The 12,940-nt window shown below is 40.2% G+C and overlaps 1 protein-coding gene across 1 annotated transcript; it reads right to left on the reverse strand.

Annotated features, from left to right (window-relative positions):
* Positions 1–2,030: 2,030 nt before the first annotated feature.
* Positions 2,031–11,963, reverse strand: znhit1 (zinc finger, HIT-type containing 1). The gene is made up of 6 exons (XM_062066911.1): positions 11,653–11,963; positions 11,413–11,510; positions 3,927–4,002; positions 3,786–3,865; positions 3,265–3,434; positions 2,031–3,196 (listed from the first exon to the last, which is right to left on the reverse strand). The coding sequence occupies exons 1-6, from the start codon at positions 11,849–11,851 to the stop codon at positions 3,175–3,177; spliced, it is 645 nt and encodes a 214-aa protein (XP_061922895.1). The 5' UTR covers positions 11,852–11,963; the 3' UTR covers positions 2,031–3,174.
* Between the last annotated feature and the right edge of the window lie 977 nt (positions 11,964–12,940).

Consider the following 12,940-nt stretch of genomic DNA (forward strand, 5'->3'; position numbering starts at 1 on the left):
GCTTCTGGTTGTGGCTATAATGGTGGTGGAAATGATAAGTGATACTAACAATAATAAGGATATATACTGTTTCTGTTATTGTGGTTGATTCTGTTTGTTAAATATTCTTAAAGCAATAATATTCATGCTATTATTACTGTTTGTTTTTATGTGTATATCTTCTCAATTGCCCTCGGTATTGTAAAGCTAGAATTAGGTTGGAGTTGTTCTATTTTCTTTTATCAAATCAACATTCTGGCTAATTAAAAACGAAAAAAATACAATATCAACACCAAAACCCGAAGTCCATCCATCCATTTCCTACCACTTGTCCCTTTCGGAGTCGCAGGGGAGTGGGGACACCTAGCTGTAGCACACCCGGGCGGAAGGCAGTGTACACTCTGGACAAGTCGCCACCTCATCGCAGGACCAACCTAGATACCTAATTAACACCAAAGTCCCTGGATATGTACAAACCCCAAAACCAGTTAAGTTGGCATTTTGTAAATCGTAAATAAAAACAAAATACAATGATTTGCAAATCCTTTTCAACCTATATATTCAATTGAATAGACTGCAAAGACAAGATACTTAACGTTCGAAATGTTCAAAAATATTAGCTCATTTGAAATTTGATACCTGCAACATGTTTCAAAAAAGCTGGCACAAGTTGCAAAAAAAGACTGAGAAAGTTGAGGAATGCTCATCAAACACTTATTTGGAGAATCCCACAGGTGAACAGGCAAATTGGGAACAGGTGGGTGCCATGATTGGGTATGAAAGCAGCTTCCATGAAATGCTCATTCCTTCACAAACAAGGATGGGGTGAGGGTCACCAATTTGAAAAAATACTTTAGCAAATTGTCAAAGAGTTTAAGAACAACATTTCTTAACGAGCTATTGTAAGGAATTTAGGGATTTCACCATCTACGGTACGTAATATCATCAAAAGGTTCAGAGAATATGGAGAAATCACTGCACGTAAGCGATGATATGGACCCTCGATCCCTCAGGCGGTACGGCATCAAAAAGCGACATCAGTGTGTAAAGGATATCACCACTTGGGCTCAGGAACACTTCAGAAAACCACTGTCAGTAACTACAGTTGGTCGCTACATCTGTAAGTGCAAGTTAAAACTCTACTATGCAAAGCGAAAGCCATTTATCAACAACACCCAGAAATGCTGCCGGCTTTGCTGGGCTTGAGCTCATCTAAGATGGACTGATGCAAAGTGGAAAAGTGTTTTGTGGTCTGACGAGTCCACATTTCAAATTGCTTTTAGAAACTGTGGACGTCGTGTCCTCCGGACGAAAGAGGAAAAGAACCATCCGGATTGTTATAGGCGCAATGTTCAAAAGTCAGCATTTGTGATGGTATGGGGGTGTATTAGTACCCAAGGCATGGGTAACTTAAACATATGTGAAGGCACCATTATTGCTGAAAGGTACATACAGGTTTTGGAGCAACATATGTTGCCGTCCAAGCAACGTTATCATGGACACCTCTGCTTATTTCAGCAAGACAATGCCAAGCCACGTGTTACAACAGCGTGGATTCGTAGTCAAATAGTGTGGGTACTAGACTGGCCTGCCTGTAGTCCAGACCTGTCTCCCATTGAAAATGTGTGGCGCAATATGAAGCCTAAAATACCACAACGGAGACCCCGGACTGTTGAACAACTTAAGTTGTACATCAAGCAAGAATGGGAAAGAATTTCACCTGAAAAGCTTAAAAAATTGGTCTCCTCAGTTCCCAAACGTTTACTGGGTATTGTTAAAAGGAAAGGCCATGTAACACAGTGATATAAATGCCACTTTGCCATTTTTTTGCAATGTGTTGCTGCCATTAAATTCTAAGTTAATGATTATTTGCAAAAAAAAAAAGTTTTTCAGTTCGAACATTAAATATCTTGTCTTTGCAGTTTATTCAATTGAATATAGGTTGAAAAGGATTTGCAAATCATTGTATTCTGTTTTTATTCACGAATTACACGACGTGCAACCTTCACTGGTTTTGGGTTTTGTACACAGAACACACGAAGGACATAAAATACAGTAATAAAAATATTAAAACAAGAATTCAATTAAACAATAATTAAAAAAGAACAATTTCTCACATTTATCCCAGTGGTTGTGTCATTTTTAGAAGGTCTCGGTAACGAGATCCCTACACTGCTAAGTTATCACTGTACATTTCATAGGAGCAGATCATTTCACATGTTCAACAATACCTTCTTTAATTTCACAAGGGTGCCCAAAGTTTGAGCTGCAGTTTTGTTTTTAAAATTCACTATATAATATAAAACAGCAAAAAAAAAAGGGAAAATGCTGTAAAGCAAAAAGACACAATGTAAAGTTACACAAGGCTTAAAGTTCTTTAGCCCTCCTAGTTTCTACAGAAGGAAAAATATATATACAAAAATAACAAAATAGCTCCCATTTCTGACCATTCACAATATCTAATTTCATTTCATTGTTGTTTTCTGCAACTCACTAATGTCAGAAGAGTCTGCCTTCTGCTTGGGAGACAAAATGGAGGGTAAACAGTTCACCAAAAAATAAAAGCGACTTTGTCCTTTAAACTTATTTTTCCACATGCACACATGTAACAGTGCTCGAGATTGAGTCTTGTATTTACGAACCAAACTACTCAGTTTGAAAATCAGCTTTTAATTAAATAAAAGGAGTCCATCATAAACACAAAAGTCATAAACTGAGGACATCCTGTAGTCCAGTACAATTCATCACAGATGATATAATATCAAAAAATGTCCCAGAATACACATTTTGACCAAATGACCTTAGTTTTTCGAGGTAGGGGAAAGTAATTGTTAAAAAACACTAGCTTTACCTGTACTGTTTGAGGAGGCACATTGGCTACTTGACAGACTTGGAAGAAATTACACATCTTAGGAGGTATAGTTCTCCAAAATACTAAACAGTATTTTATTTAATGTATTGATAGAGTTGACAAATACAATTCAATTAATACAAACGCACAGATTGTGATAATGAAATTCTATAATTATTGCTTTTTATATTACAGGGCTTTAAAAAGTGTCGTCAAAACACATTTCCACAGAATCATACACAAATGTAGACAACGCAGTACACATGGCTGACAGTGTCCACACCACATTCCTCCCACGTGAAGTGTCCATCTGGCAGTTTCCGTGGCAACAACCACCGCCTCCGTTACAGCGTCCACTTCAAACACCTACAGAGGAAAGCGGATGCTGCCTATTTTGCCCACAAAAGTAGTCCATGTTTGGGGTTGGAACATACCTGGTCTCTCTGTGGGTGCTCAGGCACTTGCTGGAGCAGTAGCGCCCCCCACAGGTAGTGCAAGTGTAGTTGGATGGGAATCCGCACACACAACAAAAGTGTCTTGGAGGAAGCGAGGAGGGGGGGACCAGAGCAGAGAGGTAATTTGGTTCCAGCTTCTCCGACAGGTTCTGAAAGTCAAACGTAAAGCACAGTAGAGGCGTGGCGAAGTTGGTAGAGTGGCCGTGCCAGCAATCGGAGGGTTGCTTGTTACTGGGGTTCAATCCCCACCTTCTACCATCCTAGTCACGTCCGTTGTGTCCTTGGGCAAGACACTTCACTCTTGCTCCTGATGGGTGTTGGTTAGCGCCTTGCATGGCAGCTCCCGCCATTAGTGTGTGAATGGGTGAATGTGGAAATACTGTCAAAGCGCTTTGAGTACCTTGAAGGTAGAAAAGCGCTATACAAGTATAACCCATTTATCATTTATTAGAGGTGGGCTCAGCTCCTGATGAGACAAAGAGAAGGAAAAAGCGAAGTACCTCTTCCTCCAGGAGCGCTGTGAAGTTTTTCCTGAAACGCAATTTGAAGTGGTCGCCCCGCGTCTTCCTCTTTTTCTTCTCTGAACACAACAAAACTCACGTGAGATCAGCTGTAGGAAGGAGAAGAACATGGCATATTACCTGGCTCTTCTGTTTCACTAAAGGCGGGGAGGCGGGCTGTTGGACCTGGCGGTGGAAGGGAGCTCAGAGGGTCGTCCTGGAAACACAACGAACGAAGGGGCAAATATGTATATGTATGTAAGAAATACTTAAAGGCCTACTGAAAGCCACTACTACCGACCACGCAGTCTGATAGTTTATATATCAATGATGAAATCTTAACATTGCAACACATGCCAATACGGCCGGGTTAACTTATAAAGTGCAATTTTAAATTTCCCGCTAAACTTCCGGTTCGAAACGCCCCTGAGGGTTGACGTATGCGCGTGACGTCAATCATTGAAACGGAAGTATTCGGACACCATTGAAGTCAATACGAAATAGCTCTGTTTTCATCTCATTATTCCACAGTATTCTGGACATCTGTGTTGGTGAATCTGTTGCAATTTGTTCATTGCATTATGGAGAAAGAAGCTGAGCAAGCAAAGAAGAAAGTTGTCGGTGCGAAGTGTCTATTTTGCGAGGGAAGTCAGCAACAACACGTACACAGCCGGCGCTTCTTTGTTTACATTCCCGAAAGACGCAGTCAAGATGGAAGAACTCGGACAACAGAGACTCTTACCAGGAGGACTTTGATTTGGATACACAGTTGCGATAACGTGAGTACACAGCTGCGCTTCCAAACATTTGATCGCTTGCTATAACTAGCTCGAGCTAGTAGCTAGGAGCTAGCATTAGGATTAATTTGTGGCATATTAAATATAAGCCTGGTTGTGTTGTGGCTAATAGAGTATATTTATGTCTTGTGTTTATTTATTGTTGTAGTCATTCCCAGCTGAATATCAGGTCCCACCCGCGCGCTTCCAAACATTTGATTGCTTGCCCGTACGTGCGTGTCATGTACGTAACTTTGATTAAATATATAAGCTTTATGAACCTTGGGTTAGGTGAACGGTTGTTTGGGCTGAGTGAGTGTGTGTGTTATGCAGGTGTTTGAATGGTATTGGCGGGTTATATATACGGGATCCCGTCCATATTACCCGCTCGAGCTATAACTAGCTCGAGCTAGTAGCTAGGAGCTAGGAGCTAGCATAACAAACACCTAGGTGTTTTTATGCGGGATTAATTTGTGGCATATTAAATATAAGCCTGGTTGTGTTGTGGCTAATAGAGTATATATATGTCTTGTGTTTATTTACTGTTGTAGTCATTCCCAGCTGAATATCAGGTCCCACCCGCGCACTTCCAAACATTTGATTGCTTGCCAGTACGTGCGTGTCATGTACGTAACTTTGATTAAATATATAAGCTTTATGAACCTTGGGTTAGGTGAACGGTTGTTTGGGCTGAGTGAGTGTGTGTGTTGTGCAGGTGTTTGAATTGTATTGGCGGGTTATATATACAGGATCCCGTCCATATTACCCGCTCGAGCTATAACTAGCTCGAGCTAGTAGCTAGGAGCTAGCATAACAAACACCTAGGTGTTTTTATGCGGGATTAATTTGTGGCATATTAAATATAAGCCTGGTTGTGTTGTGGCTAATAGAGTATATATATGTCTTGTGTTTATTTACTGTTGTAGTCATTTCCAGCTGAATATCAGGTCACCCCCGGCTCTCACAGCATCTTCCACTCCCCACTAGTCCTTCACTTGCACTTTCCTCATTTAAAAATATTTCATCCTCGCTCAAATTAATGGGGAAATCGTCGCTTTCTCGGTCCGAATCTCTCTCACTTCATGCGGCCATCATTGTAAACAATAGGGAACTTTGCGTATATGTTCAATTGACTACGTCACGCTACTTCCGGTAGGGGCAAGCCTTTTTTTATCAGATACCAAAAGTTGCGATCTTTATCGTCGTTGTTCTATATTAAATCCTTTCAGCAAAAATATGGCAATATCGCGAAATGATCAAGTATGACACATAGAATAGATCTGCTATCCCCGTTTAAATAAAAAAAATTCATTTCAGTAGGCCTTTAATAAAGTGTAAAAAAAAAAAAATAGTGCGGAGTGTGAAAATGTAAACATAGAGAAACCTGAGAAGAACATTTTTTTGCAGGTTTACTGCCAGGACGTTACATGGTCTGTGTAACATTTAATTTGGTCTGTTATTTTTATTTAAGTTTGGAAATTAATTTATGTTATGCAGTAATTATTATTTAAATATTATTGAACCAAATTATTTTAAAAGTAGCACATTTGTTCTATTTTGTTATTTGTTTGATTAATACAGTCCTGCACCTTAAATCCTACCTGTTGTTTCCGTACATCCGAATAGGAAACGGACAAGTGTTAAGAGGAAAAGATGAGCGCGATGAAGGACTATGGTCCGTTGGAAAAAAAAACAAAAAACTGCCATACTGTTGAGGTGACTTTGCCTGTTTTATTCCAATTTTTTTGGCTCTCTGCAGCATTCATTTTAGTACCTCTTCTCACTCCATGCAGAGAATCAACAGCGAGACAGCAAGATGCCACAACCAAACGTTATAGTTGATACTGTTTCGCGATTGGCTGTTAAGCATCTCCCTCCTATTGCTCACTGATAACTTCCTGTTTTGCTAGGACTACCAGACCGTGAGTGCCTTTGTTTAACCAATCATCATGCTTCATTCTTTCTGGCTTCTTCCGACCAAAAAATCAAAATAGAAATATATTTTTAATCAAACAAATTTTATATTGATATTGATTATGTGTCTATAGCATATATATTCATATCGGCCCAGCCCTACCACAGGAGCAAACGTGCAGCAATGTTAAAAAAACGTGCAAACCACCAGAACACGTGCACCTTTATGAAACACAACACACAAGTGCGGGTCCAGAACACACACATTGACTAATAAACACATGCAACTGGAAACACACAGCAACGTTCACAACACAAACATCCAAAAACACATGCAAAACGGTGAAAATACAACTCATTACATTTAATATTCTTAAAAAAAGGTTTCATAAATATAAATTTGCCTTTTCACTCTGAAAAATGTCTTCTGGGCACCTGGTCATGTATCTGTATATCCCTCTCAGATGTGGCGCCACTGGTAGGGGTTGCACATACAAACCCCAAAACCAGTGAAGTTGGCACGTTGTGTAAATCGGTTTAGTAAATAAAAACAAAATACAATGATTTGCAAGTCCTTTTCAACCTATATTCAATTGAATAGACTGCAAAGACAAGATACTTAACGTTCGAACTGGAAAACTGTTATTTTTTGCAAATAATAGCTTATTTGGAATTTGATGCCTGCAACATGTTTCAAAAAAGCTGGCACAAGTGGCAAAAAAGACTGAGAAAGTTGAGAAATGCTCATCAAATACTTATTTGGAACATCCCACAGGTGAATAGGCTATTTGGGAACAGGTGGGTGCCATGATTGGGTATAAAAGCAGCTTCCATAAAAAGCTCAGTCATTCACAAACAAGGATGCGGCGAGGGTCACCACTTTGTGAACAAATGCGTGAGCAAATTGTCAAACAGTTTAAGGACATAATTTCTCAACAAGGTATTGAAAGGAATTTGGGGATTCCACCACCTACGGTACGTAATATCATCAAAAGGTTCAGAGAATATGGAGAAATCACTGCATTGAAGCAGCATGCCTGTGACTTTCGATCCCTCAGGTGGTACTGGATCAAAAAGCGACATCAGTGTGTAAAGGATATCACCACATGGGCTCAGGAACACTTCAGAAAACCACTCTCAGTAACTACAGTTCATCGCTCCATCTGTAAGTGCAAGTTAAAACTCTACTATGCAAAGCGAAAGCCATTTATAAACAACACCCAGAAACACCGCCGGCTTCGCTGGGCCCGAGCTCATCTAAGATGGACTGATGCAAAGTAGAAAAGTGTTCTGTGGTCTGACAAGTCCACATTTCAAATAGTTTTTGGAAACTGTGGACGTTGTGTCCTCCGGACCAAAGAGGAAAGGAACCATCCGGATTATTCTTGGCGCAAAGTTCAAAAGCCAATATCTGTGATGGTATGGGCATGTATTAGTGCCCAAGGCATGGGTAACTTACACATCTGTGAAGGCACCATTAATGCTGAAAGGTACATACAGGTTTTGGAGCAACTTATGTTGCCATTCAAGCAACGTTATCATGGACGCCCCTGCTTATTTCAGCAAGACTATGCCAAGCCACGTGTTACAACAGCGTGCCTTCATAGTAAGAGAGTGGGGGGAACTAGACTGGCCTGCCTGTAGTCCAGACCTGTCTCCCATTGAAAGTGTGGCGCAATATGAAGCCTAAAATACCACAACAGAGACCCCGGACTGTTGAACAACTTAAGCTGTACATCAAGCAAGAATGGGAAATAATTCTACCTGAAAAGCTTCAAAAATTGGTCTCCTTAGTTCCTAAACGTTTACAGAGTGTTGTTAAAAGGAAAGGCCATGTAACACAGTGGTAAAAATGCCCCTGTGCCAACTTGTTTTGCAATGTGTTGCTGCCATTAAATTCTAAGTTAATGATTATTTGCAAAAAAAAAAAATTACGTTTCTCAGTTCGAACATTAAATATCTTGTCTTTGCAGTCCATTCAATCGAATATAAGTTGAATAGGATTTGCAAATCATTGTATTTTGTTTTTATTTACGAATTACACAACGTGCCAACTTCACTGGTTTTGGGGTTTGTAGATAGGCGGTACATACATGCGGCCTTCAGGCACGTCAACAAGGCCGCCATCTTGAGCAGGGGTTTTGTCAGACCAATCAGACCGGTGTGAATCTGATTAGAACCAAAAACTTCTGTCTTAGTTGGCAAATTCAGTAAATATACATGGCTTTCCCCAGCTCACGCATTGACGCATTGTTCCTATGGACAGCAATGTCATAACATGCTAACTGCCGGTTTCATTGTACTTCTGTTGTGTTCTTTCAGTATTTCCCATTTAAGTATTATCTTGATATTTTTGTATTTCATCTTGTTTCGGAGTTCTTAAAACGCATTTTTGCTATGAGTTTTTTATTAAACCACCAACTCGGCGAGTCTAAATAAAAGAAAGCAAATGTGAGCAAAACCTAAAAAAGTTAAGCTTTTACCAAAGTTAGCAATCATAAATTAAGTTTTCAGGACATACATAACGTTGAGATCTATTGTTATATTTTGGTAAAGATAGGGAAAACCACGCATACTTGTAACAACGCGTGCAACAATAGCAAGGGTCATGGCCGAAACAGTGATCATGCAGTTACAGTGAGCTGTGATCACTTCTCCGACTTCTTTCACAACCAGCCAGGTCATCAGTGGTGTCTCCGATTATCTTTATAAGTTGTTAACATAATGGGAAAAAGAAAAACAGTGAATCAAGGCTATCGAGTGCTGCTTGCAGTTTGTATACAAGGACGCTTCCTCACAAGATGCAAAGTAAAATCTTGAAATGTAACCTTGCCTGAGCAAAAACGGAGAGTCTTGATATCAATTTCCTTGACCCAGACACACACAAAAAAGTTGTAGGCCTCCATGCTTTTCCACGCCTGCAGCATCTTTTTTGCAGTGTAGAATGAAATAGTTTGACATGTCTGAAAATGCGACCGACGGATAATCCTTGAGATGACTCGACAAATCTTGATGACTCGACAAATCTTGTTTTGATAATGTATAAGGATTCATTCTATTGCATAGTTTAATTGTTTTGCTCATATCTGCTTTTTGCAAAAATATCTATACTCAAGATAGTTCGCAGACTGTTTGCTTCACAGTAGCCATGTTGGTTTAGTTGACCACCAATTTCTTTTACAGGAAGTAGACGGTCAGAAGGCCGTCTCATGACTGAATACAGCCTATTGCCTGCGTTTTAGGGGTTTAATGTGCGTGTTTTGGACATTGTTGGGCTTTTTCCCCGCACTTATGTGTTGTGTAAAGTTGAAGGTGTTTTGGACGTTGTTGTGCGTTTGCTCCGTACTTATATAGATGTTATATCTCCAAAAGGAATGCACTGCACAGGAATTGTTCTTATTTGTTGACTACTCAACATCTTGTAGCACACACCTGCAAAGCTTGATACACTCTTCCTCTAATGCAGTGGTTCTTAACCTGGGTTCGATCAAACCCTAGGGGTTCGGTGAGTCAGCCTCAGGGGTTCGGCGGAGCCTCCACCGCGGAGGTCAAGACACACCCGACTCATCGTGTAAATAAAACTTCTCCCTATCGGCGTATTATGAATACCCCCAAACAATGTTCCCTCTAATTTTCCATATGCGTGAGCAAACGCAAAAACTCCTTGAGCATTCAGTGGAGCACATGTGAGCGACGAGATGTGTCTGAATGGAACTGAAGCAAACAATTGCCACGCACTTAGATGAGCTTGCAAAGTCTCTCGACGGATATTTCCCTACAAGAGAGTCATATCCAGCATGGGTGAGACAGCCGTTCACGTTTGCTGTTGAGACAGCAAATGTCAATGATGAATACCTCAACAAAATCATTGAAATTCAGCAGAACCAGGTTCAACAGCAACTCTTCAGAACAATAACGCTCTCAACATTTTGGTGTCGACAAATGGAAAAGTATCCAGTTATTAGTTAAGCCCTGGAATTTTTTATACCATTTCTTACAACATATCTTTGCGAGCAATCCTTTTCGAGGATGCTGGACATAAAAACCAAGAAAAGGAACAGACTCTGCTGTGAAAATGACATGAGCGTGACACTTGTCAATGTGAAGCCACGCATATCTGAACTGGTCTCTCAAAGGCAACAGCGGAAGTCACACTGATTTGCAGGTGTGTATTTTGTTGTGAGTTCATGCACTGTGTTGGTTTTGTTCCTTGAACAAGGTGATGTTCATGCACAGTACATTTTGTGCACCAGTAAAAAAAACATAACTTTGTCTTGAATTTGGAAAAATATATATTTTTTATTTTTCACTAAAGAAGGGTTCGGTGAATGCTACTGGTGAAACTGGTGGGGTTCGGTACCTCCAACAAGGTTAAGAACCACTGCTCTAATGCCAAGTGACATAGACAGGAGCCAACCTAACAACGAGTGCGCCCTCTAGTGGCCTGTCTAATACAAGTGTTATTATCTCTCAAGGGCGCTGTCACGCCAAATTTATTTCCCCTACAAACCCCCCCCACCATTTACTTCCGTGGTCATGTTTTCTCTTACGTCATTGACAGCGATCGATAGCACTTCGGCTTTGACTGCCCGTCGCTGGAAGGATACTCCGTCTTTGACAGCTGCTGGAATCTGAAGAAATCGATTATTGTTTTTTTTTTGTGCAGGCGCGAAACAGGACAGTCGCGTGCCGGTTAAGGACCCCCGGCAACTTTGTGACTTTATTGGACGCAGCCCCGGAAGTAAATGGGGGGGGAAGAAATTTGGCGTGACAAAGCCAACATAACTGTATACATACATAAGTAAGTTAATAAAAGATTAGCTACGATACCACAATTTTGTTTTAAAGTGCAAGTGTTTTGGCAACCTTTATGTGTTTAGGACCTTGCTGTCGGCTACCGTAAGAATGGGGTCTTTTTTTAAATGGAAGTCACCTACCTGGAAGTTGTCTTTCTCTAAAGCGTCGAGCTGCCTGCTCAGCCTTCTCTGGCGGGTGGCTTCATCCAAAACTCTCCGTTGGCCCGCCTCCACCCGAGCTGCCACAAATACAAACGTGATTAATATACAAGACTAATTCGTGAGATAAAGTCATCATAACAAACAAACGCGTTCAGTAAAGGCACCGACTCACTATCTTTAACTTTAAAGAGCCATGGAGGCAAAAGCAAGACAATTTACCGGAGGTCTTCTTCTCCAGCACCATGTTGTTTTCACCAGCTCGACGGAAGTCGCTTTGGGACAAAAAGCTTGGAGCAGCGCGCGATTGTTTAATGCTGTCCCAAAGCGATTTAGGAGTTTTCGTTGCGCGTTTAAAGGAAATGACGACGGTAACAAATATCTGCTTCCCTCTTCTTCTCTTCTTTAGTGTCCATTGCATCTAGTCGATAAAGTCCATTCGGTTTTCCATGTAGCAAGTCCGCAACAATTGAAGGTGGTTGTGGGTGGTAGTGAGTCCCCATCCGGATGCGGCATTTTGCTTCACCTCTGTGAACGCACTTGTGCACTCATAAAGCCTAGTGCACGATAGGAAACACAGTTTTTATAGCAGTTAGTAAAACATTGTGCTTATGATCGATGCCAGGGTATTTTTTAACTTTTTGATCCACACATGGCCCACACAAATATTAACACTCAATTAGTACAAATTACTATTGATTTTCATTATATGTGAACTACTTAGTTTAAAGGTTAACCTTGTCAAATTATATGAAACCATGTATTAATCACAAACATCTTATCAAGGCTTAGGCCATCTGATTATAAAAACAAATACTAATCAAATATACTGCAAAAGAAGGGACTCATAAATACTGCCAAAACATAATTGTACATATAACTACGCAGTGCAGAAGTAAATAAACTATTTTTTAAGTTTAATACCTAAACTATCAATACAATTAAAGTACAAATAAAAATACAGCTTCACCGCTTTAGTCATGTTTGCGCTTAAGAAACTTTTCTGACTTGAATTCCAGACTTCTTCTGTTCGTTACTGCCACAAATGGTGGGAAAGTGTATTACAACAGAGTACATTGCAGTCCATTCGGACCACTAGCTAAGAAACATATTTTTTGGCCGCCCGCAGCCACAAAACGGGCTGGGGCCCTATGGTTAAGAAACAGTGATCTATACGTTCTACCAATAAAAATCACAATAATTTAAAGAAACACTTGTTAAAACCGTCACTCCAGAAACTGTCCGTGCAATATACATCTACCTTATATAACAGTTGCAAAGTGCTTTACAAGAAAATAACCACAATAAAAAAGAAGATGAAACATTCCATATTTTCACGAGGGAGACCTTCAGTTAGGATAGATAGTCAGTCTTTATTAGCATTTTCAGGTCGTTTCCATGACACCTGGACAGGGGACAATTGAGATAATAATGCATGTGTCTGATTTGTTGTATAACGAAAACTGACTTTGAATCAATTTGTTTCATAAAAAAGGCACTTCTTGATGAG

The sequence above is a fragment of the Entelurus aequoreus genome, linkage group LG12 (assembly GCF_033978785.1).
Source record: "Entelurus aequoreus isolate RoL-2023_Sb linkage group LG12, RoL_Eaeq_v1.1, whole genome shotgun sequence".
Lineage (NCBI taxonomy): Eukaryota > Metazoa > Chordata > Actinopteri > Syngnathiformes > Syngnathidae > Entelurus > Entelurus aequoreus.

Bases quoted from the DNA above. Each gene is read 5' to 3' on its own strand.
- znhit1 (XM_062066911.1), bottom strand. From the start codon at position 11,851: ATGCAATGGACACTAAAGAAGAGAAGAAGAGGGAAGCAGATATTTGTT. The intron at 4,003-11,412 runs GTAGGTGACTTC...TTGTGTTTCCAG, and splicing joins TAGAGAAAGACAACTTCCAG to GACGACCCTCTGAGCTCCCT. The intron at 3,197-3,264 runs GTATGTTCCAAC...TTTCCTCTGTAG, and splicing joins AGCACCCACAGAGAGACCAG to GTGTTTGAAGTGGACGCTGT.